The 26,799-nt window shown below is 37.6% G+C and overlaps 1 protein-coding gene and 2 long non-coding RNA genes across 3 annotated transcripts in view; 2 read left to right on the forward strand and 1 right to left on the reverse strand.

Moving 5' to 3' along the window:
• The window catches only part of LOC148995820 (uncharacterized), an 88,074-nt gene extending 82,796 nt beyond the window's left edge, over positions 1-5,278 (reverse strand). The window contains exons 1-2 of the long non-coding RNA XR_016145521.1: positions 5,094-5,278; positions 3,188-3,260 (exon numbers count right to left, since the gene is read on the reverse strand). This is a non-coding gene — a long non-coding RNA (uncharacterized LOC148995820). The remainder of the gene's footprint in view (positions 1-3,187; positions 3,261-5,093) is intronic.
• Positions 4,280-9,183, forward strand: dnaja3b (DnaJ heat shock protein family (Hsp40) member A3b). Its single transcript, XM_039694722.2, has 12 exons — positions 4,280-4,517; positions 5,624-5,757; positions 5,839-5,922; positions 6,766-6,966; positions 7,047-7,199; positions 7,281-7,428; positions 7,513-7,577; positions 7,738-7,866; positions 7,942-8,057; positions 8,139-8,236; positions 8,347-8,498; positions 8,729-9,183. The coding sequence occupies exons 1-11, from the start codon at positions 4,316-4,318 to the stop codon at positions 8,451-8,453; spliced, it is 1,437 nt and encodes a 478-aa protein (XP_039550656.2). The 5' UTR covers positions 4,280-4,315; the 3' UTR covers positions 8,454-8,498; positions 8,729-9,183.
• Positions 9,184-9,961: 778 nt separating this feature from the next.
• The window catches only part of LOC148995822 (uncharacterized), a 31,183-nt gene continuing 14,345 nt past the window's right edge, over positions 9,962-26,799 (forward strand). Inside the window, exon 1 of the long non-coding RNA XR_016145522.1 lies at positions 9,962-10,079. This is a non-coding gene — a long non-coding RNA (uncharacterized LOC148995822). The remainder of the gene's footprint in view (positions 10,080-26,799) is intronic.

Consider the following 26,799-nt stretch of genomic DNA (forward strand, 5'->3'; position numbering starts at 1 on the left):
CTGTAATCTAATGGTGAATTACGGTTAATTCTTGAAAACGAGCAACATCCTTCTGACCTTCGAACTTTGATCCCTCCTCGCTCTGCCCCTCGACCCGCATGTGGCAGTGATCAGAGCCAATAAGAGAATTGGAACTGGGAATGAGGGGAAATGGGAGTAATGGGAAACAGATTCACACACAAACAAATGCCGCAAGATTGTAGTTATTTGGCCTGCGAAAAATCCCATTTTATGGACGTTGAGAGGCTGGTGTCGTACTCTGTGATTACGGTTATCCTGCTGTGTTGTCTATCATTTGTGAATTCTCTGGGATTGCATCTCTCATCCTTCATGACCACACTACATCCCTCTTTTTTCCTTTCTGATTCATTTCTTTTCAGATCTCATGGCGTAGGCACTGCTCACTCACCCTTTTATGCATATTGTATAAAAATGTCAAGAGTTGGCTAAAAATTGGCAGTTAAGATCTGGCTCTTTGGTTTTAACGCACTTTGAGTCTTCACAGCATATCAAAACCATTCAAACTGTGGTTGGTCGCTTAAATGTCCGTTCAAAGGTCTCCTACTGTCGAAGTGGGCCGTTCTTAGCCAGAAAAATGGCACTATGGCAACACCAGAAGCTTACGGGTACAACTGAATCCAAAATCCTTTCATTGACACACACACACAGCAAACAATCGTTCAGCTTTAAACACATTTAATAAAGCAAAAGGTTTGAGGAATAAGCATATAATCATGTGAAAGAACGTCTTGCCTTGGTCTTTAATGAGTTTTTGGAGTTCATTTTACTGAAAGGTCATAGCCTCCACTCGGTTCCCACCAAATAATGACTCAAGCTTGCTGCAGAAACGCAATTACCGCAATATAGTTCCTTTGTGACAGCTTTACCACACCAGCTTCTGATCAGAGCAAACTGTCAATCTGTCCTGCTCCACAAATAAATCATATATTTCAGCTAAAGGACATTTTAGATAAGGTTGGGCATATTTGCACTCACAACACTGAGCATTACTAGTTCTCATACACGAGTTCGAGAATTTAACAAACTTGGCACATAACATGTGCCACACTATTTGTCCAAAAGACATGAATGATATTTCTATTTTCTACACTCAGGCTAAGGATGATGAAACCGATGAAAGAATTGAATTGCGAAGGGACATTCGTGACTCTCCAGTTCGAACTCTTTCATCAAAATGAACAAATCTTTTTTCCGAGTCATTTCGTTCCCAAATCATTCGAAAAATAGATTTGTTCATTTTGATGAACGAAATAGGGCGTAGGACCTTTCTAGTTCCCGCTGGATTTTGTCCTCCGCATACAACTTGAATAAAGCCTGAACCTCGCCGTCGGTCCATCGGTTTTATACTTTAAGCTCCATTCTTGATTCGAATAGCAAACACTTCTTACTGCGGCACTGCAAAAGACCTTTAAAAATGGTGGTTGAAATAAAATGCGTAGAGTCAACCAATCAAAATGCTACGTGAACTCAACCAATCAGCATGTTCAGTGCCCAAGTCCCACCACCGAAACTTTGAAACAATACTACCTCAACAAGCAGGGACTCTCTGAGGGGGAATTTACCCAAAACTTCATTTAGACCCTGGTTCCTGTGATCAAAACACAGAGTACCAGTCGAGAGTCCCCCGTTCTTCTGGAAACACTTTTTTCAGGCTCATTTTACAACTCCCCCAGAGTTAAACAGTTGGGTTTTACCGTTTTCAAATCCATTCAGCCGATTTTCTGATTTTTAGAAGAATATCAGTAACCAGACTGGTTCCATTGACTTCCATAGTAGAAAAAAATATGTACTAAGGAAGTCAATGGGACCAGAAACTGTCTATTTGCAAAAAGGAACTTAATTGGCCTTTGCTACCTGGTTTTGCCAGCTAAACAAACCAAAAACACACTGCATCTAATTCTGTTTTTGAGAATTTGTTAATGTTTGGTATTGTAGTGTTACACTAACTATACTGTATTTTTTTTCTCACCGGTGAATGATACCATGCTTTCAGAAGGTGTGGCTAGACGGTGATTTTCAGTGAGGGTGAGACGTACGCTTCTACTGCTATCAGGCTAAAGTTAGCATTTTCTCAGATGTCCTACAATACCTTTAAATTGAACAAATAATTAAATGATTAATTTTAACTTCATGCATAACTGAAATTATTATTTTTTTTAATTATTAAGTTATGTGAATGACTTAATTGTCCTAATTATGCATTAAGTTTATTTAATTTTAAGCCAATGGGTTTCCTCACTTTTTTAAGTTAAGTCAACTGATCACTTTTTAGTACACAACAAATGCACATTAAATACAATGAATCACACTTCTTCACAAGGGTGAGCTATTAGATTAGACATTTTTAGCAATGTTAGCAACCCATTGCCATGTCTATCTCAAGCATGTGTGCAACAGTAAGCAAGAGACTGGGTGTGTGAAAGAGTGCAGGGGAACAAGTGAAAGCAGTTGAGAGCTGTAGAGCAGTGGGACTTTCTTAATTCAACACATATGTTAGCCATGCTTATTTTACTGAGGGTGATTGGGTATTGGTAACTTTCACTGTACGCTGAAAGAAAAGATTAACTATGTTTGAACCTCTGCCCACTCAAAAATGTCTTCATTCATTTAATATGGACAATTATCTCAGTGGAGTTTCCATACTTGAACATAAAATACATCCCGTTCGGGATTCCCAGAGATGACATAAGCAAACAATGACGCTCCATTCCCTATTTCAAATAAAATGTCCCATTCTCACATAGAAATGGGCGTATTCCTGCCTGCGTGTTAGTATATGAGGCGCAGTGGTTAAACTCACCACACACACAAGCCTCTGCGTTCAACCAGCAACCAGGCTCATCATGACATCAGCCACAGTCATTATGACATCATCACAAGGGGTCTCAGTGCCATCCAAACCCCCGTCGCCACAGGCTGGCAACACTACACTGCTCTGTATTAAACAGAGCCAGGGTTAGACCACACTTATGACTTGTGGAAATTGTGGGGGTTTACGAGTACAGTACACTCTTCAAAATATAATTTTCCCTCTTCAAAAAACCTCAAGTCTGTTAAGATGTTTGTTTCAACTCCTGACTCTGTCCCCTGAGGGTATATGGCAGCCATCTTTCTGTACAGTGGGAATGAAATGTGGAAATACTTATGAGACAAAAAAAGACTTTACTGTAAAGATGATCTTGGTCTTGATCTGGGCCTCGGGGGTTCTAGACTTGGTTCTGGTTTTAAATCCAGTTTTGCTATGGGGGAAAAAATGTGTAGTTTATTCCCATGATTGCATCCTTAAATATATAGCAGACAACTTATATAAAATGCATAAATATAATTTGGTACCTTATATTTTCCAATTATCTTAGTAAGATGACATTTAAAGTTTAGTTTTATGACAAAAGCCCTGTAGTTTAATGCAGCAAAATACGATGACGACTGAGAGATGAACCAATCCTCAAAAGCCTGATATCATTTTTGATACTATTGTAACATGATTTTCTTTTCTAAACAGGTGATGTACTGTACGGATAATCAAGTAAACGAAAGTGGCTTCAGTCCAGTAAGTTAAGCTTGAAATGAAGAGTTCAGATGCAAAAGCCTCTAAATGCCATTTGAAATTTTCTTCTTTAATGATGATTTTTATCAAACTTGTATATTTAAGTTCAGTAATTTCACTTAAATAGGCTAACAATTAATAGGTAATTATCATTGCCATTTAGCCTAAGTGAAATCACTGAACTTAAATATACAAGTTTGATACAAATCATCATTAAAGAAGAAAATTTCAAATGGCATTTAGAGGCTTTTGCATCTGAACTCTTCAAATATTAATAACAAAAATTATTCTTTTGTTTAAGTTCAGTATCAGTAAAGATTAAAAAAAAAGACACGTTCACCACTTTTAGAATTAGTCAAAACAAGCCTTTTACTTGCATAAACTACCTATGAGACGACAGAAAGTAAATAGTAGATTGTGTTCGACGGGTTTTTCACCAAGGTTATTGATCACGTTTATCAGAAGAAGCATTAGAAAATTGCATATCAAATAATATCATGATGTAGTCTTTATAGAGTTATAGTGTTGTTAGCTTATAGATAGCTTGTATTACATATCGTACACCACTTATATCAAGTTGCATAAAAAAAGCTGCTGTACACAAAACATGAAACCAGTCGCCATCTCCCCCTATGGCTCAAACTATGTTCACACCGCTCTATCTAGTGGTGAAGAGACGCACAGCACTTTTAAATGAAACACCGCGCGCATGCGCAGTACACAGCCGGCCCATAGCGCGATGTAAACATGGCAGCCTCCAGTGCTCGCTCTACTACGCGTTGGCTGTCAGGCGGTTTACCTGGACTTCGCAGCACTTGTGCACTTTTAAAATTCTCTAGACACGTAGAAATATCGGCTTTGAGGTTATGTTGGACGCGTAGTCACGTGACGGGGAGTAATTTAAGTTGTTGGAGGCGCAAAGGATGTGTGACATTGAAGGGGGTACCAGGTGAGCTGGTTATGTGATCAAAGTTGTTGCGTTAGTGGAACAAGCTTATTTTGCATAAACATATGAAGAGTTCAGATGCAAAAGCCTCTAAATGCCATTTGAAATTTTCTTCTAAAATGACCATTTTTATCAAGCTTGTATATTTAAGTTCAGTAATTTCACTTAAATGACAATTAATAGGTAATCTTTATTGCCATTTAAGTGAAATTACTGAACTTAAATATACAAGCTTGATAAAAATGATCATTTTAGAAGAAAATTTCAAATGGCACTTAGAGGCTTTTGCATCTGAACTCTTCATATCAAGTCTATCATATCACACTTTGGTGGACGTATGTGTCCATTTATGTAAGTGGTATTAGAGAAGTTAAAAGAGATGATGCAACCGACTGACATGATTGCCAATATGAGTAAAGTGACAATATAACGTGTTTTATCATTGCAACAATAATAGTGATTCTCACTAACGCTTAAGTGTGGTAACTGGGATTTGAGATTGAATGTGTGATGGTATGTACAACAGTTCACTAAAAAATTGTTACATTTAGGTAGAAATAGAAATGACTTTACACTTACTTTGTTTTTTGCTCCTACGAAATTATTTCCAAATAAACTCATGGCTGGATAAACATAAGTTTGCATATTTCCGAGCATCATACAGCAGAATTAGTGTGTTTGGTGAGTGAAGGATTCGCTCAAAAGGAGAAGTTTTGTCAATGAATTGTTTTTATGCACAGCTGCACTACTTCCTGAACTTAAGCCTGATTAATCCAGGTGTGCCTGACCTCAGTAGCCAACAACAATAATCAGACACACCTGGATTAATCAGTTTGTCCAATAATGGCAGACAGGAATCAAAGGAGCTGGCTGAAGTTCAGGAAGTAGTGCAGCTGTGTATAAAGGCAATTTTGAAACGCATACGAACAGCGAATGATTCATTCATTATACACTTGTCGCTACCTACTGGCCTGGTTATGCAAACTGAAACAACCACTGAGGAATCCCCACTGACTGACATTTCATTATTGCGAAAGATGACGATAGTGACATTCATAAAATAAATAATGGTCTTATATTATTGTTGAGTCTGTGTTTGTGTTCTTCAGAGTGGAGGAGTCCCATTGTTTTCAGCTCTCATTTCTTCCACACTACTTCTGGGTGCCATCAGCAGAATTTCTATGACGTTTTGGGGGTTCCTCGTACTGCCACTCAGAAAGACATTAAGAAAGCCTACTACCAGGTCTGACAACCCATATGACAATCCATTCATATTTTTGAAGGATGGTTCACATGGGGGTTTAACATGGATATTTTCACTCAGTTGGCCAAGAAATACCATCCAGACACCAACCCAGATGACCCTGAAGCTAAGGAGAAGTTTGCCAAGCTAGCAGAAGCCTATGAGGTGAGAAAAGTGTCATGTTTATTTTTAATCTTGCATTACATTATTATTTGGGTGAAATTAAGCCTGTTTGGGCTATATTTTACATCAAAATAAAAAAAGCCTATTTTTAGTACCATCATTTTTGCATTGTGATAGTTTTTAATGACAATTATTAAGCACATTCCCTCCACCCAAATCTCATTATTATAATGCAAAAACATAATTTATATATTAAATTGTAAAGGATTTTACGTAGGCTTAATGTGTAAAGTAATATGATATTTATATTTATAAGCAATGTTTACATTACCATTCAAAAGTTTAAGATGGGTATGATTTTGTAATGTTTTTGAAAGATGTCTCTTAATGATCATCAAGGGAAGGCCGCATTTATTTGATCAAGAATACACCAAAAACAGATATATTGTAAATTAAATATTGCAATTTAAAATGACTGTTTCTATTTTGAACGTATTTTAAAATAAAAATTGATGCATGTGACGCAAAGCTGAATTTTCAGAATTATTACTCCAGTCTTCAGTGTCACATGATCCTTAAGAAATCAGTCTAATATGATGATTTGCTGATCAGGAAACATTTATTATTTTTACCAATATTGAAAACAGTTGAGCTGCTTAATATTGTCAAAAACTTTGATACATTTTTTCAGGATTCTTTGATGTATATTATGTTTAAAAAATAAAATGTAATGCGAATTGTTATATATAAATAGTTGGTGGGTGAAAATTAAATATATACAAGTATGACCCAGGTCTTTTTTTTTTCTCGAAATTCATCAGGGTTAGGTTTAATTAGGTGTGTTTGCCGCTTTAATTAGGTGTGTTTTCCGTTCGGTGTGTATAGACCCTCAGTGACGAGCTGAAGAGGAAGCAGTATGACACGTACGGTTCTGCCGGTCCCAGCGCGAGTGGGGCGGGACAGCAGCAGTACTGGAGAGGCGGGGCCACTGTGGACCCAGAAGAGCTTTTCAGGAAGATCTTTGGAGAGTTTACTGGGGGTCGTGGCTTCGGAGACCTCAACTCCATGTTTGAACAGGCACCCGAAGTGAGACGCACAGTGACGACTGTCCCTCATTTGTGTTCCTCTTTAAATTCCCACCACCTGAACCCTCTTTCTCTCCCTAGTTTGTGATGGAGCTGACGTTCACGCAGGCTGCCAAGGGCGTGAATAAGGAGATAACGGTCAACATAGATGACGCCTGTCCACGATGTGAAGGAAAAGGTCATGAGCCGGGAACTAAAGTTTCACAATGTCACTATTGCAATGGCACAGGCATGGTGAGGACGCCATAGAAACCGTATTAGCAACCATATTTATTTTTCTTACCATTAATAAAAAAAATGTACTCTTTTATGCAGGAGTCTATAAGCACGGGCCCGTTTATGATGCGCTCAACATGTAGGAGGTGTGGTGGACGGGGCTCTATCATCATCACCCCTTGCGTTATGTGCCGGGCAACTGGACAAACCAAACAGAAACAGACCGTCATGGTTCCTGTTCCTGCAGGTGTGCCGCGTTGTACAGTAGGTGTAGAGAATGAGCTGTGGTGAACGTACGAGGTACTGACTGTCTGTTGTGGATGTGTTTTAGGTGTAGAAGACGGACAGACAGTTAAGGTGCCGGTCGGGAAGAAATACATTTATATCACGTTCAAGGTGAGCTGAATGGCATTCACAAAAAGCCTTGTAAACACGGTTCATAGCCTTTATATTTACTCTATGAACATGGAAAACGGCGATAGATGGACCGACGCCGGAGTACGGGCACTTTTTTACATCTTTTTTTTTTGTTGTTTTTACATGTCTTGTGTTGCAGGTCCAAAGGAGTCCAGTGTTTCGCCGTGACGGGGCGGATATCCACTCTGATGTGATGATTTCAGTAGCGCAAGCAATTCTCGGGGGAACAGCCAGAGCTCAGGGCCTGTACAGCACAATCGACATTGCGGTTAGAAAATAAACGCACTCATTGGAATTCGCCACCGTATTTTTATGACTAAAAGAGGAAATGTGTTTCTTGCAGATTCCTCCAGGCATTCAAACAGACCATAAGATCAAACTGGAAGGAAAAGGCATCCCACGCTTGAATAGCTTTGGCTATGGAGACCATTATGTATATATCAAAATCAAAATTCCTAAGTAAGAGGCTTTCTCAGACACTCACGCCTATATGCACTTCCAGTTTGTGTTTGTCTAATAAATCTCATGGATCATCTACAGGAAACTGACACATAAGCAGAGAACATTGCTTTTAAGTTATGCAGAGGATGAGATGGATGTGGAGGGAGTTGTTACTGGAGTAACCAGACCAGCCACCGGTACATCAACAGACACCTTCATACACACAGACAAGAAGAATGCAAAGTAATCTGCCTACACTTAACCTCAAACTTAAGCTTTTTTGTTAAATGTTTGTGTGTTTATTCAGGTAGTTCTCAAGCCGGACAGACCTCAGAATCAGGGCAGAGCAGAGAGGAAGAGACAGAGAAAGAGGAAGGGGGATTTTTCTCTAAACTGAAGAAGATGTTTACCTGAAGATCACGGAAGAAAGCAGTCTTGTGATGTTTTAGTGTAGACTTGGTGTGTATGAACAGCATATGCGATATTTAAAGACACCTTAGATTCCAAAAGTGGGCCACTAAAACATACTCAATGTCTTTTCACTAGATTTGAGAATGGAGGAACAATTTAATTTTCAATCGGTGTCTTTTAAACCATCACAATGGTCGATCATTAGTCACGTTAACAATGAATATTTCCAGTACACATTTTTTTCATTCAGGTAAACAATCATGTTTTTTCTATTCTAGTTGAAGGCCAAAGAGAAGAAGTGTGAAAGGAGCACAAGAATGAAGCACTTTCACCCAGTAGAGGACATTTCCAATCACTCTTTGTTGTCACATTTGCTTGTACAGATTAATTGCAGAAGATGCAATTTTAGATTTGTTCAAATTAAGGATTAAAAAAAATAAAAACAAACTCCACCTATTCTTAGCCTGATCATGACATATGGGCTCTCTACATGTGTGCTGTTTGGTGTGTGTTGTTTTTTAAGGGGAATGTCTGAATAAACTAAGTCACAAGAAATCTGTTTTTGTAACACTAACAAACAGAACTGTAATAAAATGAACAGAGTTAAAACTTATAAGGTATGAAAGGCTATGTTTTATTGTTAAAATAGTTGAGGCTAAAGAGCATTTCTTGGCTGGTCACACAGCAACCCTTCAGCTGTGACTACATTATAAATAAAATTGTATTCTTTGAATTTGCTTCACAAATGAGTAAGTTTTACCCTGTAAACAGAATATAACATATGTCTTCTAAAATTACTATTTATTCAAGCAGGATGTTTTCTTAAAATAAATTTAGCTGAAAAAAAGCGCAATATTACTCAAAGAAAATTATTATACTTTTTTTTTTTTTAATCTAACAATATTTGGCGCCAAAAAGTCGAGCTCTTTCTGACTGGATCAATATTAGACGACGCTCCGTAAAAACCGTAAGTACTATAGCATATCTCGCTCTATATTATCTAGACTTTGCGATACATAAAATACTTGCATAAAAATGAATAAAATACTTTTGACTTCGTTTTAACCACGAAACTTTGGCCCCGTCTTTCCTCTCCACCAGGTGGAGGCCTTGCATTGATAATTTAAGACTGCATTTCTGAGAGGTGCGTGAACGGGTAAGTATCCGTATAAATGTCTAAATTAGTTAAGCACTGAAACGTTATACGTGGCATAAAACTTAAGTGTGGTGTCTTACTACTTCTGTTCTGGGTTAATCTTCTGTCCCTATTATTAGCCTAGAGTCAGAATCTCTAGTGCTTTCATGGATGCTGATTTCGTTTTTGTTAACATGTCACTTAATTGTTACTTAAGCTCATTGTGAACAATAATAACAATATGGAGACTTCAGTGTATCTTCTGGGCTTATCCAGATGTCCACAGTCTAGACAAACAAAATTTAGCTACACAAAGTGACCTCATAAGTGACTTTGAACCATAGTGCGTCAACCCATGATTTGTTCTGTAGACTGGGAGACAGTCCCTGGGTTTGAGGATGAGGAGTAAATGGAATCTGGAGTTGTATAAATGCACGTCAATCTGGTCTCCAAAACAGCAGGACCATCACAGCAACGTCAATGTACAGGGACTCGTAAGTACAGACACTGGCTCCACATACCCAACTGACACTCCAATACACAGTAGCTTTGCCCAGAGGAAGCCCAGAAAGAGACTGCGTATGGAGGAATGTCAATCCGTAGGCTAGTTGTGTTTGTTCTCCACTGCTCCTTGGATACTCAAAGTCTATCACTCGTCACCATGTCTTTACAAAGCCGAAGAAACTTGAACTAAAAAAGTAAACAATGTACAGCACACTAACTGACCTTAAAGCAAAACCCTTAAACTCTTAAGTCAATAGGCAGCTATACTGAATGAATGGGTAATGTATAAACATGTAGGTTGTAGTATGTAGGTCATTCTCTGCACAGACATCCTAGCACAGTCAAAATGGTTTAAAGACACTTACACACTGCTGGTTGTATGCGCCTCGGGAGCTGAAGGATTACATAGACGGGTCAAAAAAGGGTGAACGAGTCCATAGAGAGAAATGTGAGCATACAATATAATTAGTAATGCAGTAATATGTTGAATAAATTACTGTTCATGATCCCTTAATATGCACTTTATGGTCAGTTGAGTGTTGAAGTTTCAATTTTCATGACTAAAAATAGTGTCAAAAAGAAATATTTTAAATAACTTATTTTGACGACCTTTATTAATACATGTGAAAGTACACAATTATTTTTATAAATATTTTTAAAGGCAACTTTAAAAATACCATTAATTAATTTACATATCATTAAGAATATTTTTGATACTTCATAACCTTTGCTATGACATAAAAAATGGTTAAATTATATAAAGAAAAATGAATAAAGTGTCATTTTATTTAATTAAAAAAATATTTTAACAAAACTGCTTCATTGTTTATTTTTTTTCTAATAAATAATATTTTTTTTATTCTAAAACTTATATATTTTTTAATTAATGTTTCTAAAAAATATATTTTATTAAGTCATTAAAACGTGCTTATCATAGAAAATCTGAGTTTGAGTTATTTTTAAAAATGAACTGCTATTATTTTTTTAAATAAATTAATAGACAGGATGAAAAATGAGCATTGTATCGCTGACTCAGTTCACATGGCAGCGTCAACTTCGCAGCTGTTGAGCGTACTTGCAGAAAATAAATGTTTTAACTATCAAGAAGCAAGTTCTTCATCAAATGCATTATGCAGGTTTCCAGTAAAATGTCACCACATAATGTTCAAACCTTTTCACTTGCAGTTTCTAGTAGGGTATTTGATAGTTTGAGGTGCTTCCATTGAGATGGAAAAATGTATTGAAGTGGACGTTCAGACTGTGGTTGGCGGCTCTCTTCTAGTAGGGCAGTAAAGGGGAGAAGGGCTCCTTTGTGTGGCTGACTGAGGAACATAAAGTACAGTAGTGAGCTCTGATTACTTTTAATGTGTGTGTGTGTAATGTGAAGTGGGCGGAGGGCAATAGAGGGCCAGCACCCTGTACACACACTTCTCTACACTGATATATATCTCTCCCCTGTTTAATGGCAGGCTTTCCACAGGAACTGCAAAGCTCTGATCAAGGCAACAAATTACTATTGCCACCATTCCCACTGACAGACTATGGGTGGGTGTGGTAGTGGTAGTAAGAAAATGTTCCACAAAATTCAAACCTCAAACCATCAAGAAGTGAATGTAAAGCTTGCACACTTTTGCATTCTTAAAAATTTAATTTTATTAGATTAAACGATTTAAAGGCACACAATGTAATTCTTCGCCACTAGAGGTCACTTATTCAAAACAAGATGTAACTTGATGCCTTTAATTCGTGGAATCATGGGAGTTGTTGTCTTCGCCTCTACAGCCGGTGGAAAATACTACGGAATTTGGGCAGAAATCATATTCATGGATGACCGGTAATGTATTAAAGATTTATTAACGTTACGAAAGCCGTTAGAGCAGAACAAGCCGCTGAAGCGATTGCTAATGAAATACGAGCGCGACACGTGGCTCGAGAGAAGTGTAGCTTTAATTATGCCTCAGACGCCACTTCTGCTTCTTCCGGTGTGGTAACGCAACTTTGTTTTATCATATTAGATACATTTGAGTGTGTTGAAAGATGTTATAATGCATTATAAGTGAGCTAGATTGATATTAGGCATGGTAAATATGGTACTCGCGGTAAATCAAGAAAACGAGATTTTTGAGAAAAGTTGCTCACCTGTCTAATAAAAAAACATAATATATTTAAGAGTCTTTGGTGTTTACTTGATTTCGTCAAAATGAAACCGGAAATCGAGGGTAACGCGGGTATGATGTCATTGATAGGAGACGCACGGACACAGTCCATGTCCTGGTTAAAACCGCTTATTTCTCTGGAATTACAGACTGATCTCATGAAGTAGCGTATTCGTATTTCCATTTTTGACGTGCTATCAACACGCATAATCGCTTTTCAGCGCGTAAATGAACGCCGTTGACTTAACGTTATTACTGTATATATAAATATATGACTTACCTCAAACCTGTCCCTAAACCTACCCGTCACTTGGGTTAATGGCATTTATGACTCTTCCCTTACCATCCTAGGAAAGAAAAACATAGCTCCCCAGATGTAGATGTACATTTTGCTTTGTTTTGGTCAGACATTTGACGGCGTGGAATGACGTGGACGTTAATGGCGTAGACATGCACGCGGATAGCTCAAAATGCGTCGAGATAACACGCCACTTGACTCGAAATTGGCACGTATGTTTACGCAAAAGTCATGATGTCATCTTGGGATTTAAACATTCTTAGAAACATTTAGGATAATGTAAGTACACAAATCAACGAAATATATAACATCGTTCTAGTGGTTTTTGGATATTTTGATCCAAAAATCTTACATAGTGTACCTTTAAGCAGAATATAGAATTGGAACTAGGAGCGTTTTGCGAGTGCTTTAGCGGCCTGCAGGCCTTCAGAGAGTCTTATACGGCCTGCATAGCACAGGTGTGCTGGATTACCGGGTGGAGACTGGGTAAGAATGCGAGGGTCTGTGCATGGAGCCGCTGGGTCAGCGGGCCGCCATAAACATCAGCTTTAAACACAGAGCGGGAGATGGAGGAGACACCACTACCAGCCCTGCCCTGGGGTCATCCTAGCAGAAGAATGATATAATACAGACTCATCTGCTAAAGCAACACACCCAACAGGGCTTGAATCCGCCGTACCCTCTGGACGTCGAAGCGTGTGTCTGCATGCACCTTGCGTTGTGTGCGTTTTTGGAGTGATGGAAGTTGATGGTTTAATCTCCGACTGTAACTGACCCCCGAGCAGCTGGACGAGACGAACAGTGGAAGACGGCTCTCTTTGAAATATGACAGATGATAGCATGTGATCTTGGCCATGCGAAATGCTTCACCTCGACCTTTTCGTCATCTCTCATTCTGTGCGGCGTTCCTTCGTGGCCTTTTGTTCCGTTCCTCTTGTTGTTGTTTTTTTGCTCTCCTTTCTCTCTCGGAGTCGTGAGAATTCTTGCAAATCCCCGCTGAGAAGCAGTCTTCTCTCCCGCTGCTGATTGTTCAAAGCTTTAAAATGGGAAAATAGGATGTGTATGTTTTTTTAACACAGCTTTTTGCGGTTTCTCCAAGCGAGGACTGTTTCAGCATTACACGATAAAACCCAAACTAGACTTAATCATGTTCCCTCCTCGCCACTTAATGTCGGAGGAGCGGGAGGGTCTGAAACCAGACGATATCCTGAGGAGACCAAGAGGAGACCACCCACACACAGAGAAAAAGCAAGGGGGACTCCCGCTCGACAGAAAACCTGAGCTGGCTCGGTTTCCACAGCCGCCCTTCTGTTCTCAAAGAATACCTGAACCCATGACATCATTCTTCAACTGTAGGAGACTGTGATCTCCTGGGTACAATCATGCACTGATGACTGAAACATATCAGAAGTTGGAGATCAAGGAGTGCGGCTGGGTGTGTTTATAAAAGCAGCATGGGATTTTATGTGAATGAGAGCGTATGTTTGTGAGAGGAGCCGTTTGAATGACTGTAGGAGTAGAAATGATGTTTCACATGAGATTCTGGAGTTGCAATCTGAATTGAATGTGATCAGATAAAACAACCGGATAAAATAATGTTGCTGGATGCACACAAACAACAAGCATACTATACAGAGTGACCAGTGTTAGTCTTATGAACTACGACTTTTAATGAAAAGATTCATAAACTCAGAAATCATCAGTTTAGACAAAGTCAATTCATTCAGCTTCCATCTTGGTAACGCATCTGTTTTATATCTAGGTGATCCAAATGCTTGTGAAAAAACATAAAATACTACTAAAATCTATTATAACTGGGAATTGTAATAATTAATCACATTAAATAAAAAATATTATTTATGAATTGTATCAAATTAATGATATAATTATTATTATTGTTAGGTTTAATTTAATCATTTCAAATATTTTAAATTAAACGAACGAAATTAAATATTATGAAATGAAAAGCTATAATTAAATAACAATTATAATGATTAAATATTACAATATTGTTAGATTTAATTTCAAATCAATTTTTAAATTAAAACATTAAAATTGTCTTTTTTTTTATTATTCAAAATTTTTTAAATATCCAATTTTTATTTTATTTTTTTATTGGGCAGCCATCCCCATTTTGTAATCCAGATGGTAAAATATGATAAATAATAACAATAAATTAACTATTAAAAATATCGTTAAATCTAATTTAAATAGTTTGGGAAAAAAGGTATTGTTTTATACTTAAATGCCTGTGTTTAGTATCTACAGGTAATAAAGTCCAATTATGATCCTCTTATGATTCCGCTTTTACGGTGGGGAACCATGCATTAAGGCCCGTTCACACCAAGAACGATAACTAGCGGACGATATCGTTCTGTTTATTCTAAGCGTGTGCTTGTCTGTCTCTTTAAAAGCTCGTTACAGCAGGATGCGTTCTGATTGGCTCTCAATCGTTCATCGGCTGGAAAATCACTCTGAAAGTGATTCCAACGATATCGTTTCTCTGCGCCGTTAACCTTAGGTGTGGTGTGATCTCTGCTATTCTTTTATATTGAGAAGGATTTTTAGAACTATATCTTTATCGTTATCTTCATGGTTTTTGTCATTGGCGTGAACGGGCCTTTAGTGTGTGTGGTAACAATCTCCCTCCATCTGGTCTTTGAGCTCTTAGGTTGATCTGAGCCACTGAAAGCAAGCCAGTCAGGCTAAGTGCTGTTATCTAATGATACCTTCGTTTGGGAAAACTAAATACTTTCAACACCAGCACCAACAAAGCATGTATGGCCATCCCTGTTTATCACAGGAGGTCCTGAAGGCATCTTCGCATCTCTAACCCTATTCCTTCTGCACTCTCCATAGTCTTAGGTTAAGCCAGGGGCCTGTGAGATTTGAGATCCCAGCACCTTTTTTTAAGTCCTCCCCACTGTTTTTAGGTTCTCTGATGTTGAGGTCAGTGGCTTCCGCACACTAAAGCCTCTAGCTATGGTTTCAGCGCGTCTGATACAAACGTGTTTTAAAGTGATAACCTTTATACAGGACCACCAGGTCTCTCACTTTACTTGTAGCCCTAGGAAAAAAAGGAATCAGTCCCTGAGCTCAAAGGCCAAGTCCAATCCCACCGTCACCATCTCAAAACATTCCACTGTTGCACAATCCTCGCAGCCTTGAAACGTTTTGGCTACGTGCCCTGCCAAAAAAAAAAAAAAAAAAAAAAAAGGATTTAGACACCTAAGGCGTATCTTAAGCTTGTTCATCCTCATGAAGCTTCTCTGTGCCCAAAGGCAATGAATTAGAAATTTGTCTCCTAATATCCAAAGACTCCTGAAAGTGCACCAATCAAATCGCAGCAGATGTCACAGAGGGTATCGAGTCCATCCCGTAACCAGGCTTGCACGGAATATTTTCTTTTTCCTCTTGATCGCCACAGTTTTCTGCATTTAATTCAGATGGATAGTCTTTTACAAGAACAGATGCATTGCATTGAAAGTGACTGAAGCCAGGCAAGGTGGCGGATGAAGAGGGTACGGAAGGAGGGAGAGTAAGAAGACAGCTGCATGAAGAGGAAGATGAGAGGATGAAGAGCAGGGATGTTGACAGGAAAGCTTTGGCTCACATGCACACATCTGGCTAGAGATTACAGCTGGCACGACAGCATGCATGAGCGTGAGCGCTACGGTTACTCCATCACTGCCTCTACAAGTCATTCATTTCCATTGGAGATTTGATAGATAGTGACCGTTCTTTATGCAACATTTGAGGAGATTTAAACTTTATGCATACAAGCAGCGACTACCGATGGGAGCTCAAATGCCAAACCTTGCAAAACCTATAAAGAAATTCACCTGTCTCTTCATTTCCTTTCCTTTTATTCTCTCTTTTTTTCTCCTTATCATTTTCCTTAACTCTTCCCTCACCCTCTTTTCCCCTTTGATGTGAAATGCATCTCAAATCTAAGGACATCATGATCACATTAAAACAGTTACCCGCTTGCCAGTGAGGCATTTGGTATTTGATGAAAGGGGGGGAAATGAGAAGAAAAAAAGTGACAGAGGTGGGCTTGTCAAACTCAAAATCCCTGTTCGAATCCTGCCTCGGCACGTACGGACAAGCAGGGCTTTCCCCGAGCAGCTTTGAACTAAAGCACAGCTATAAATCATAGTATGTTTAAATATGTATATATATATGTATAATGTGTTTAATGTTGGGAATAGGGCGAGATATGGCTGTTTTGGCTGTTATGGCTGTCTACCAGTTCAGGTCTCTCTCTCTCTTCTTCTTCTCTCTTTCTTTGACCCGCAGGCTTTCCCTCTCTTTATTGCTCTGCTCCTCTGATGTTCTTGCCCTAATCTTGGCTGTTCTGCAAGTTGAAAACCCTTTTTCTCTGTTTCCGCGCTGTTTGATCTCGCACGTTAAGCTCGAGGAGCCTTCTCAGAGCCGAGAGACCCCGAGGTGAGGGGTAGCATAGAACAAAGGACAGAATATTGTATAGCTTTGCGCACATGAAAACATAGATAAAACTGTCTAAAACTGGCATTTGCACTTAAAGATCAATGCTCAATTCTTGACATATTGCAATGTAAGTCACACAAAACTGTACTGTACATGGACATTCAAACTTTGCAGGTCGGTGGAAATGAAATGACTTGATCCTTGCTTTATATAAACAACTTTATTCATGTTGGTGGAAATAAGAGATGTTTTATGAAGTCTAATAAATACTTAAATACTTTATTCCTAGTCTAACTTTGCCAGACTATCAGCGTAAACTGCCCACTTAAACAGGAAGGTACATCTGAACAATGTTTTTTTTTTTTACGTGACATTTAGTGATGTGTAAACCTGAAAGTCGGACATAGCACTGAAACAAATGTAGCCAAAATCTTGCAAATATTTTATATCATATATATTGTAACCATTGGCAAATCTAATGGCTAAAGAAATTGTGGGTGAACTATTTACATTTTTAAAAAAATATATAATATTTCATTAGACTATCAGTATTTTTATGACAAGAAGGGGAGGGGGGTGCAATATAAATCTATTCTAATGAATAATTCTAAAATGCAGTTTAAAATCATTAAAAATAATCAACTGCAGTTTTAACGTACTGTGTCACAAATATCAAGCCTTTCAAATTTCAGTGTCTAGTTATGAATTAAGGAAACAAATTGCAAAAAACGGACGGACGGACGGATGGATGGATGGATCCAAACTGTGACATTAAATGGATTTGGGTCCACAGCAAAAAGTCTGAAAACATTGTAAATGCACGAAACACAATATTCAAAAAAGCCAAAAAGACTGACAATACACTGGGGCAGTGCAGATGTTGAAAAGGTCTAGAAATATAATGTTGCAGTGATTGTTTTAAAATTAACATTTTGTTTTGTTGGGGTGTAAGAAAAGACAAGAGAATTTTAAAAGATTAAACATCATACTTAACATGGAAGTGTCAAGTTAAACCGATTACCAATTACTAACTCTCATGTCCTTGCAAATCCACTTTTGTTCATCCCTGAAACATAAGTGAAGATATATATAATGAAAACTGAGAGATTTCTGTCCCACAATTGAATGTCTATTCACCCAAAACTTTGACGCCACCTTCACACTGGCAGTTGAAATCAGCTCCGTAATTAACAACAAAAATTCTTCGGGTAGAACAAAAATGGCGGAGAGATTAGAAAGGTTGATTTCTCTTGAACGTCTCCAGTATAGGCAACAGCAAGAGCATTGACCAGCCGACGATTTGCTATCATTGAATTTTCTGGCTGTGTGTGAATGAGCGGTTTGAGGGAAAATGGCCACAATATTTAATTATAGCCAGTTTAATTATTTAATTATAGCCTACATTTTAATTGTATTGGCCTTATAATGTTAGAAAAATCATGAAAATATAAAAATGTAATTGACAACTTGTCGTTATAAAATCATTATTTATTTGATTAAAAGTTAAGAATTCAGGTTTGTTTATCAGTATCATAGCAACGCTCAACTTCCGCTTGTATTGTCGGATAGGAACCGTCCGTAGCTTTTCGCAAAAGTTACATTTTTTGAACGCATCCGAATGATCAACGGACACGATTTTCTTCGCACCGCACTCAATCGGACCCATTCGCATGTGGTCTGCGAATCTCCATAGGAAATGAATGACTTCCGGTCGTTTCGGAGTCGTATCGGAGCTGATTTCCACTGCCAGTGTGAAGGCATTTTCATTTTGGGTGAACTAACCTTTTATTGCACAATATTCTTAAAAGGCCACAAAAAGTATCTTCTAAGTCCACGAAGAGAGCCGACACGTGCTCAAGGCTCTTCAAAGCTGCACAAAAGTGAGTTGGTTTTCCTGTGGGAATCCCTGAAGGCATTTAGAGCTGAATTAGCTGAGCTGCCGAGTCACACAGTGGATGGGCTCTAGAGAGGATCTGCTCTTTCATCAACTGTGCAATAATGCTAAATCTTATTTGTTTTTCTTCCAAGAGTATGAAGCGCATGTGTGTGTATGTGAAAGGGAGCGAGACTGGAGGAGGGGGGTGATGGAATCCCATCTTGCCTTGGGGCAAGTTGGCACCTGACTGCTTAACAAAGCCCCGGTCAGAGGTCAAAGGTCAGATGTCACGGAGAGAGAGCCCCTACGTGGAGCGTGCTGAATAAACTGCAGCTAAATCTTCCTTTATGTCCCTTTAACTCATCCTCTCCTTCGTTGTCCTCCCTTCTCTCCTCGGCTTTCTCTTTATCAGTCTAGTCCAGGCGTCTTGAGCTCTATTCTCTCAGTGTGATGTATGTAAGACAAGGGTGAATGTAAACCCAAGGGCTCCTCAATCATCTGCTGGAGGGAAACCGTTTAAAGCCTCAATCCACACTCAAAGTCCATTGTTTATTAGGTGACGCTGAAGGTGCAGACAGACTGACAATACACTGTACACTGGTAGTGCAGATGGTGAAAAGCTCTAGAAATGTGACGTTGCTGTGTGAGTTTGTTTTAAAGTTAACCTTCTTACTCTGTTGTGGTATTAAAGACCATGTTCAAGCTCAAACAATGATTGAATTGAGGCTTTTATGCACATGTAAAAATTGATTAGCGAATATATACTGAAGCTCAAATGTGCTGCGTAACACCTCATTGGTTCTCACACACGTCTAACGGACATGCTTGTGCGAGTTGATGAATGTTTGTATGCCAATAAAAGCCTAAATTCAATCTGTTCCTCATATAAAGCAAGCCTCTTTAGAAAATTTGCACTAAACCGCTCAATTCATACGGATTAGTTTTACAATGTCTTTATTAACTTTTTGAAGCATCAAAATGGTAGTTGCGTAGAAAGTCAATGCAGAAATCTCTCAGATTTCATCAAAAAGACCTTCAGTTGTGTGCCGAAGATCAACGAAAGTCTTACTGGTTTGGAGTGACACGAGGTTGAGTAATAATCCAAGAAATTCAACTAACATTGAATATCAAGTTGATAGTTTTCTCAACTCTTTGCAGCCATTGAAGAATTTTCTGTCATTTATGACACAACACTTCATTGGAAATTTCTGGAAATCCATGTTTTCACTGTTATACGCAGCGTATTCTCACCCCAAAAAGTTTTGGGACGTCTTTTGACCATACGTCAATATTTGCCTTTTTAGGGCCCCCTTAAACGTCGGTAGATGAGGTTATGGGATCCTAACTCTACCCCAGACCTAAACCTAACCCGTCACCTAACTGACGTTAAAGGTAAAGCGTCAGTTGTAGGACGGCCCGGGATCGCCATTTACCGACGTTTAAGGGGGCCCTAAAAAGGCGAATATTGACGTATGGTCAAAAGACGTCCCAAAACGTCAGTTATATGACTTTTTGGGATGAGAATGTGTTGGTTATACGGTATAGGGCACTACACGCATCTTCTGAAAGAATACAGTATCTCCAGATCAAAATACAGGCAAAAAAAAGAGTGTAACAAGCGATAAAAGCGTTGCTTACGCAAATGTAAAATATCAAACATCAAACATTTAACAGCATATAAATTTGCCGAACATTACCGTATGATGTCGACATTTGTGAAAATGATCAAAAATGCTGGCAGTGGCTGGCAATTTTTATGGTTGGGGAAAGGGTCAATATTACAAGAACTGATTACACACAAAAACGCCCGACATGATAAACGTTACATTAGCCTGCCAAACTGATTTGTATACTCACACATTATAAGTCCACTCCTGACAGTTATTTACTTTATTCCAAAACCTTGTGAGCCACGTGTTTACATGCACTCATTTTCTTTAATTGGAATGAATCTGATCCAATTTCAGAGTCTGAATGTTTAGTTTATGGACCCTAAATGTTGCTATTAGATTCACATATGTGTTTACATGTGCATTGCATATATTCCAAACAAAACGTCAGCGCATGCGCGGTTACCGAGCCACCGTGATAATGTCATCAGAGCTTCCACAAACTTATAATGTTTTGCCTTGATGAAACATATATATATTGTAGTGAGGCGGTAGGTGTGTCGGGTAACTGCACTTGACTACGCCACTCCAATAGTTTGGGTAGGAGATCCCAAGTCACTAGAGGGTTTCCCGCTCGGCTATTCAATTAAATTAATCAAGGCAAAATTACTATTTAATCAAAGCATCACTTTTATTAAATACAATGATTCTGAGCTCATCTGCTTTCACTCAAAGCTGGTCAAATGTAAGCTTGAGAGATGGTGATACAATTAACTAGGGGAGGTAACGGATCACTTCAAAATAAAATACACACAACAATGAATAAATACAATAAACCCGAAAAAAAATTAAGTTTCTACATGCCACGCTAAACACAAAAACTCTTTACACACCACACCTGTATAAATCAAGACTGAACCTCTTCCCCCTTAGTTACTATGCTCACAGCTACAGATAATGGTCTGGTTGCAGTTCACAGAATCCACCATATTAAAAAGTACAACTGATTAGTCATGGGCCAACTAAACAAAAACACACCAAAATCATGAAAACCAAAAATAAAGGTAGGGAAAAACAGTGGTCAGTTGCACAGGACAAATCGAATTCTACAAAAGGAAAAACATCAACCACATTCTCATTAAAACAACTGGAACTAAAACATAACATTGAATACTAGCACCACAGCATAACATCATTACCAACTATAGGAACACTGACCATATATTTATTTCAATCATCATGGTTAAAATATGCTAGCCATTCCAACATTACATCAATAGAAATAAATACCTTTTGGCTAACTTCAGAAGCCCCAGGAAATACAGTAGCGGTTAATGCCCATCGCTCATCCGGCTCCACATGGCCAAACGTGAGAGCCTTTTAAAGCAACTTCTCTACAAAAATCATTCACCCCAATACATACAACACAGGGTTGTCAACAATCACTTAAAAAAATATATATATAACTTGCTTTGACATTGTCAACACTCACGTGGTGTAATGCTAATTCAGTATTCACCACTCATCCAGCCAAACTTTATCAACATTGGGGCGTTTAGGCCTCACTTCTAAAACAATCCAACTACATCAAGACAATGAACAGATTGAGTACAACTGGCCCATTTGCATTAACATTTTCCCCAAACATCACTGGCTCTTGGCCAACACATCAAAAAGATTTGAAATATCATACGTATAAAAAAACACTTCTTATTAAAATCAACCTACCAGAGCTTGTTCTTCCAGCGACCATGCCAAACAATTCAGCTACTGCAACTATTCCTCTTCCTCTTCTTCTTCTTCTTCTTTAAGAGTTTAATGGCGGTTGGCAAAACAGCTAAAAAGGTGCATTTACCGCCACCAATTGGACAGGAGTGTGAAGCGAGAGTTAAGCAACTTATCTGTATATTTAAAAAAAAAAAATCTATTTAACTATATCCTGTGAACCAGTCCTGTTTCCCTTAGATAAACTATTCCTCTCACAGGAAGTGGCATATTTAAATGGAAATTACACCCTCTATACATACCCTCAGCAGCGCCCCCTAGTGACTTGGCTACAATATATTTAAAAGCTGACGTTTTTAGAATTTCTCTCACCTTGTCCACCATTTTGGCTCAGTGCATTATGGGATAGCCTTCTCCACAATCTTGAAAATCTTGACATGACTATGTCAGAGGAATATAGTAGCCCTCAGACCGTATTCACTTTATAGCCCTTAATCCTGTAATTGTGGACAAATGTGGGCACAGAGGACTCAGGTGTGATCCTATTTTTTATTTGTTATAAATGTTATATCACTGTCTTCGATAAAGTTTTGTCTATCCATTTATGGTGTTTTTTTTTTATTTTGGGGGTATTTTTGAATTTATTTACTTCAAAAAGTACCATATTTTCTATGTAAATTATGCTTATTTTTATGTTTTATTATTATTTTTTTTTAACTACATTAAAATATCATTCCAATAAATTCTTAGAGCTAAAACATAAAGATGAAGTGACCTGGTGTCTTATTTTGGCTTATTTTAGAAGGCTCTAAATTCCAGTTTTTCCCATTTATTTCTATGGGTGACCGTTTTTGATCCAAATACAAGATTATTATTATTTTTTTTTTTTTCACCTACAAGTCTTGTACCGCTCAGATCAAGGGACGTATTTTTTTAAAAATAAATCAAAACTATTTTGCCCACATTTGTCCAGAATACGGTTTTAGGGTTAAAAAGTGAATGGTGAAAGAATTATTAAATTTGAAACACCTACTTTTTTTTTAAACATACAAACAGAATGAAAAATGATCACATGATCTCTAGAGGGTCGGGGCCAAATGTGAGGATGTATTGACTGGGCTTCCCCTTCTCTTTCTCCAATTCTTTCTCTCTTTTCTCGTTCTCTTTGTCTTGTTATGGTCCATTGGTCTTTAAATCACCAAACGCCTCGGGTTTCCCCTTTTCTGTAGTGTTGTTTTTACACCTCCCCTGTTCTTCATTCTCCCTGTCTGCTAAATTCCTCCTCCTTGTTTCCTAAACATCTCCTCCTTGTTCTGTGAAGTGTCTCCCTTGTTCTTTCGTTCCTCCTCCGTGTCTTTCCTCTCTCTCTTTTCGCTTTGAGGTGTTGTTATTCTGAAGAGCCAGACATCCTCTGAATGGCATGCAGCAACTGCTTCTTTTCATTCTTCACTCTTGCCTTTATTCCTCTACTTCACCTCCCCTGCCCTTCATCTTGAGCCAGCACTTAAACCAGCCAGAGAGTCGAGCGTGAAGAGAAAGCAGGAGATTTAGCCGAAGTGCAGGTCACAGCGAGGAGCGAGAAGAGGATAAAAGAAGACAGAACAAAGTGTCTCCAAACAGCTCTACATTTTCTCCGCAAACTTAAACGGATGCCCAGATGCTGATCTTAAAGAGAAGCTAAAGTTTTTTTTAATTTTGAAAACTGAACACATTTGAGTTGCAGAAGTGTTACCACAACCAATTTAAAGGGTGTGCGTGTGTGAGGGAGGCCATATTGGTGATTTAGTGATTCAAGTTGTCAGCTCATAAGCTTCCCTTTGTCCTCGTGGTGAGGCTAAACCTGTTCCATCCCTATAATTCACTCCTTCAATAAAAAGACTTACTTTTGCTTCAGTGGCCCTGAGTGCCCCTGATGCCCTTTCTCCAAAATACTCTACCCCATCCTTTAAACTCCCTGCACCTTCGACCCACCACTTGCTCATTATCCGTTTAGACTTTTAAGGGCAAAAGGAATTCGTTTTCTTTATTTCAATATAATCATATCATATGATATAATTTCCTGGGATTTTGTGAAAGTTCACAGTATTTTGTGGCTGTTCGAAGGCATTCGACCACATGCACGTCGATCACGTTACACTCTGAAAGCAATCCTTTCAAATGAGTTTTCAAGTGTTTTAGACCCGTCGTCCACACAAATCAAAAGTAATCAAAAAAATTTTGGCAACAGATTACAAGCAATATTATTAATTCAATTTAACACATTAGAATTGAGTAATAATTCATCAAATTCATTCCTTAAAAGTTAACCATTTAAAATGAGTAAAACTTAAAAACAAAAAAAAAACGTACATTCAAGTCACCATTATGGTGATCAGTGTTTGTTTTAAAATTACGTTTTTCTCCTTCAGTGATTCTGCTTGTTAATATTGGGTGTCTTCAATGTTGGCAATATAAAATAAAGAGTTCTTCATTAATCTTTGACGTCTGTCTGTTATTCAGATATTTTTTTGGGGTGTAAACTTTACTCATTTTAAATGGTTAACTTTTAAGGAATAATTTGATTAATTATTACTCAATTCTAATTTGTTCAATTTAATTAATAATATTGCTTGTGATCTGTTGCCACAATTTTATTGATAAGATAAAGCGTATTCAGTTTTACAGTGCATTTGTGATCCGATCAAACAAAACACCATCTTAATACCAGGTGTAAACAGGGCCTAAATGAAAGAACAAAAGACAAAAACAAAATCACTCACTGCTAGTGACTGAATAACTTTTGTAGCTTTAATAACGATTCGTCTACATTTAATGTATGCAGTGCTTATAACATTATTCAATTTATGTTAAGATCAAATATTTAGAATGTACTGTCTTTTTGTTGTTACTTATTTTGGAAATTAACTGTGAAATTATTTTAATTTTATTTTAATTATTTTAATAAACTTTAATTTTATGTTTAAATAGTTAAATATTAATTAGATCATTTGTATTGATTGACAGCAATATATATATATATATATATATATATATATATATATATATACTACTGCATATTTTGCCATTTATTTCATAGCTTTAAAAAAATCTCTTTGGCACAGTGAACTCTGATTGTACTCTAAACTTTACTTTTAATAAAGTACATTTACAATGAAAATATTAAAATTATATGTATTATACTGATGCAAAAGACACAAAATCACTTACTTGGGACAATAGTCAATTATACAATTTAGTGTTGTTATACAAAAATATTTATTAATAATTGATCAATCGTAAGTATTATTGTATTATCTAAATATTTCATATTATTAATAATTAATTATATTTTTGTATGTTATATTAACATTTTTGCCTTAGTCTACTGATGTAACTGAAGTTATAAATAGCCATATCTGTTAATCTGGATTAGAAATCGCAGGTCAGGATATATCCATCCCCTATCTCGCTTTATTATCTCTCTCTGTCTCTCTTACTCATGTGTGCTTAGACAATAAAAGAAACGGTTTTAGCACCAAATCCCTTTGTGTTTTCTATGGTAATCCCTGTGTCTATATATCCAAGACATTGATGCTCTATATCCTGTAATTCCGGGAAATACAATCCCTTGTTTGAATGTGAGGCATGTGTCGGTGTGTTAAATGCGAGTAGAGTATCTCCCTTCTCTCACCGACTCACTAGAGAGCCCTCGTCCTGTCGGCCTCGCCAGGCTTTTAATGGATTTGTGTATAATGAAAAACTGCCGATGGATTAAACCAGAACGTGAGCGCCGAGTCGTCATCTCCGCCATGACGTAAATGGAAGTAATGGCAGTAATCCTGCAAATGGCTGGTGTTTGTGAGAGGTGGAGAAAATAAATAGGTTATGGGACAATCTGTGGCAAAAGGTATGAAAAGATTGAATCACTGAACACAGTGATTCTGGCAGTGGTGTCTTCTGGCAAGAGTTCCCTAATTAATTTTTGGGAGGCACATAATTCCGCCCATAACAACGATAAGGGAATATAAATAGTTGTTCACTTCACTCCTTTCCTTCTGGAATCCTTCCTCCACGCAAACTGTTTTTTTTTTTTTTTAATTTATACTCACTTTTTAATTTAAAAAAAAAAAATGTGAATAAGTAAAATCAAATTTGTGCCAAAGTTCAGTTACAACTTTGTTTACTGATGACTGATTTTGAGAGCTGCTGAAAACTAATAGACTAAACTTTTGACATTTTGAGGCATTTTGAATCTTTACAGCTCTTTTTATAAATTACTTAAAACTAAAATGGTTCAGTAGGAATATTAGAACTGAAAACACGTGCTTGCAACATCATATTCATATTCAATCATAACATACAACATCTGATTCTGACATTCCTGATTTGAATATTTTCAATCATTTTCTATTCTTGACTGATAATTGATTTGGCAATAGATGAACTGATCTCGTCCAATATATACATATTATAATCTTGACAGGTGATTTTTATAAAATAAGATTAAGGAAATAATAGTTTTTGTATACTTTTATGTATATCTATAGACAAACAGACATGTTATTAAGACCGGTTCAAACGAATTTGGTACTTAGATTTCTCTGACGCTCACAAACA

Source organism: Pimephales promelas, chromosome 2 (genome assembly GCF_988280905.1).
Source record: "Pimephales promelas chromosome 2, fPimPro1.hap1.1, whole genome shotgun sequence".
In the NCBI taxonomy this organism is placed as follows: domain Eukaryota; kingdom Metazoa; phylum Chordata; class Actinopteri; order Cypriniformes; family Leuciscidae; genus Pimephales; species Pimephales promelas.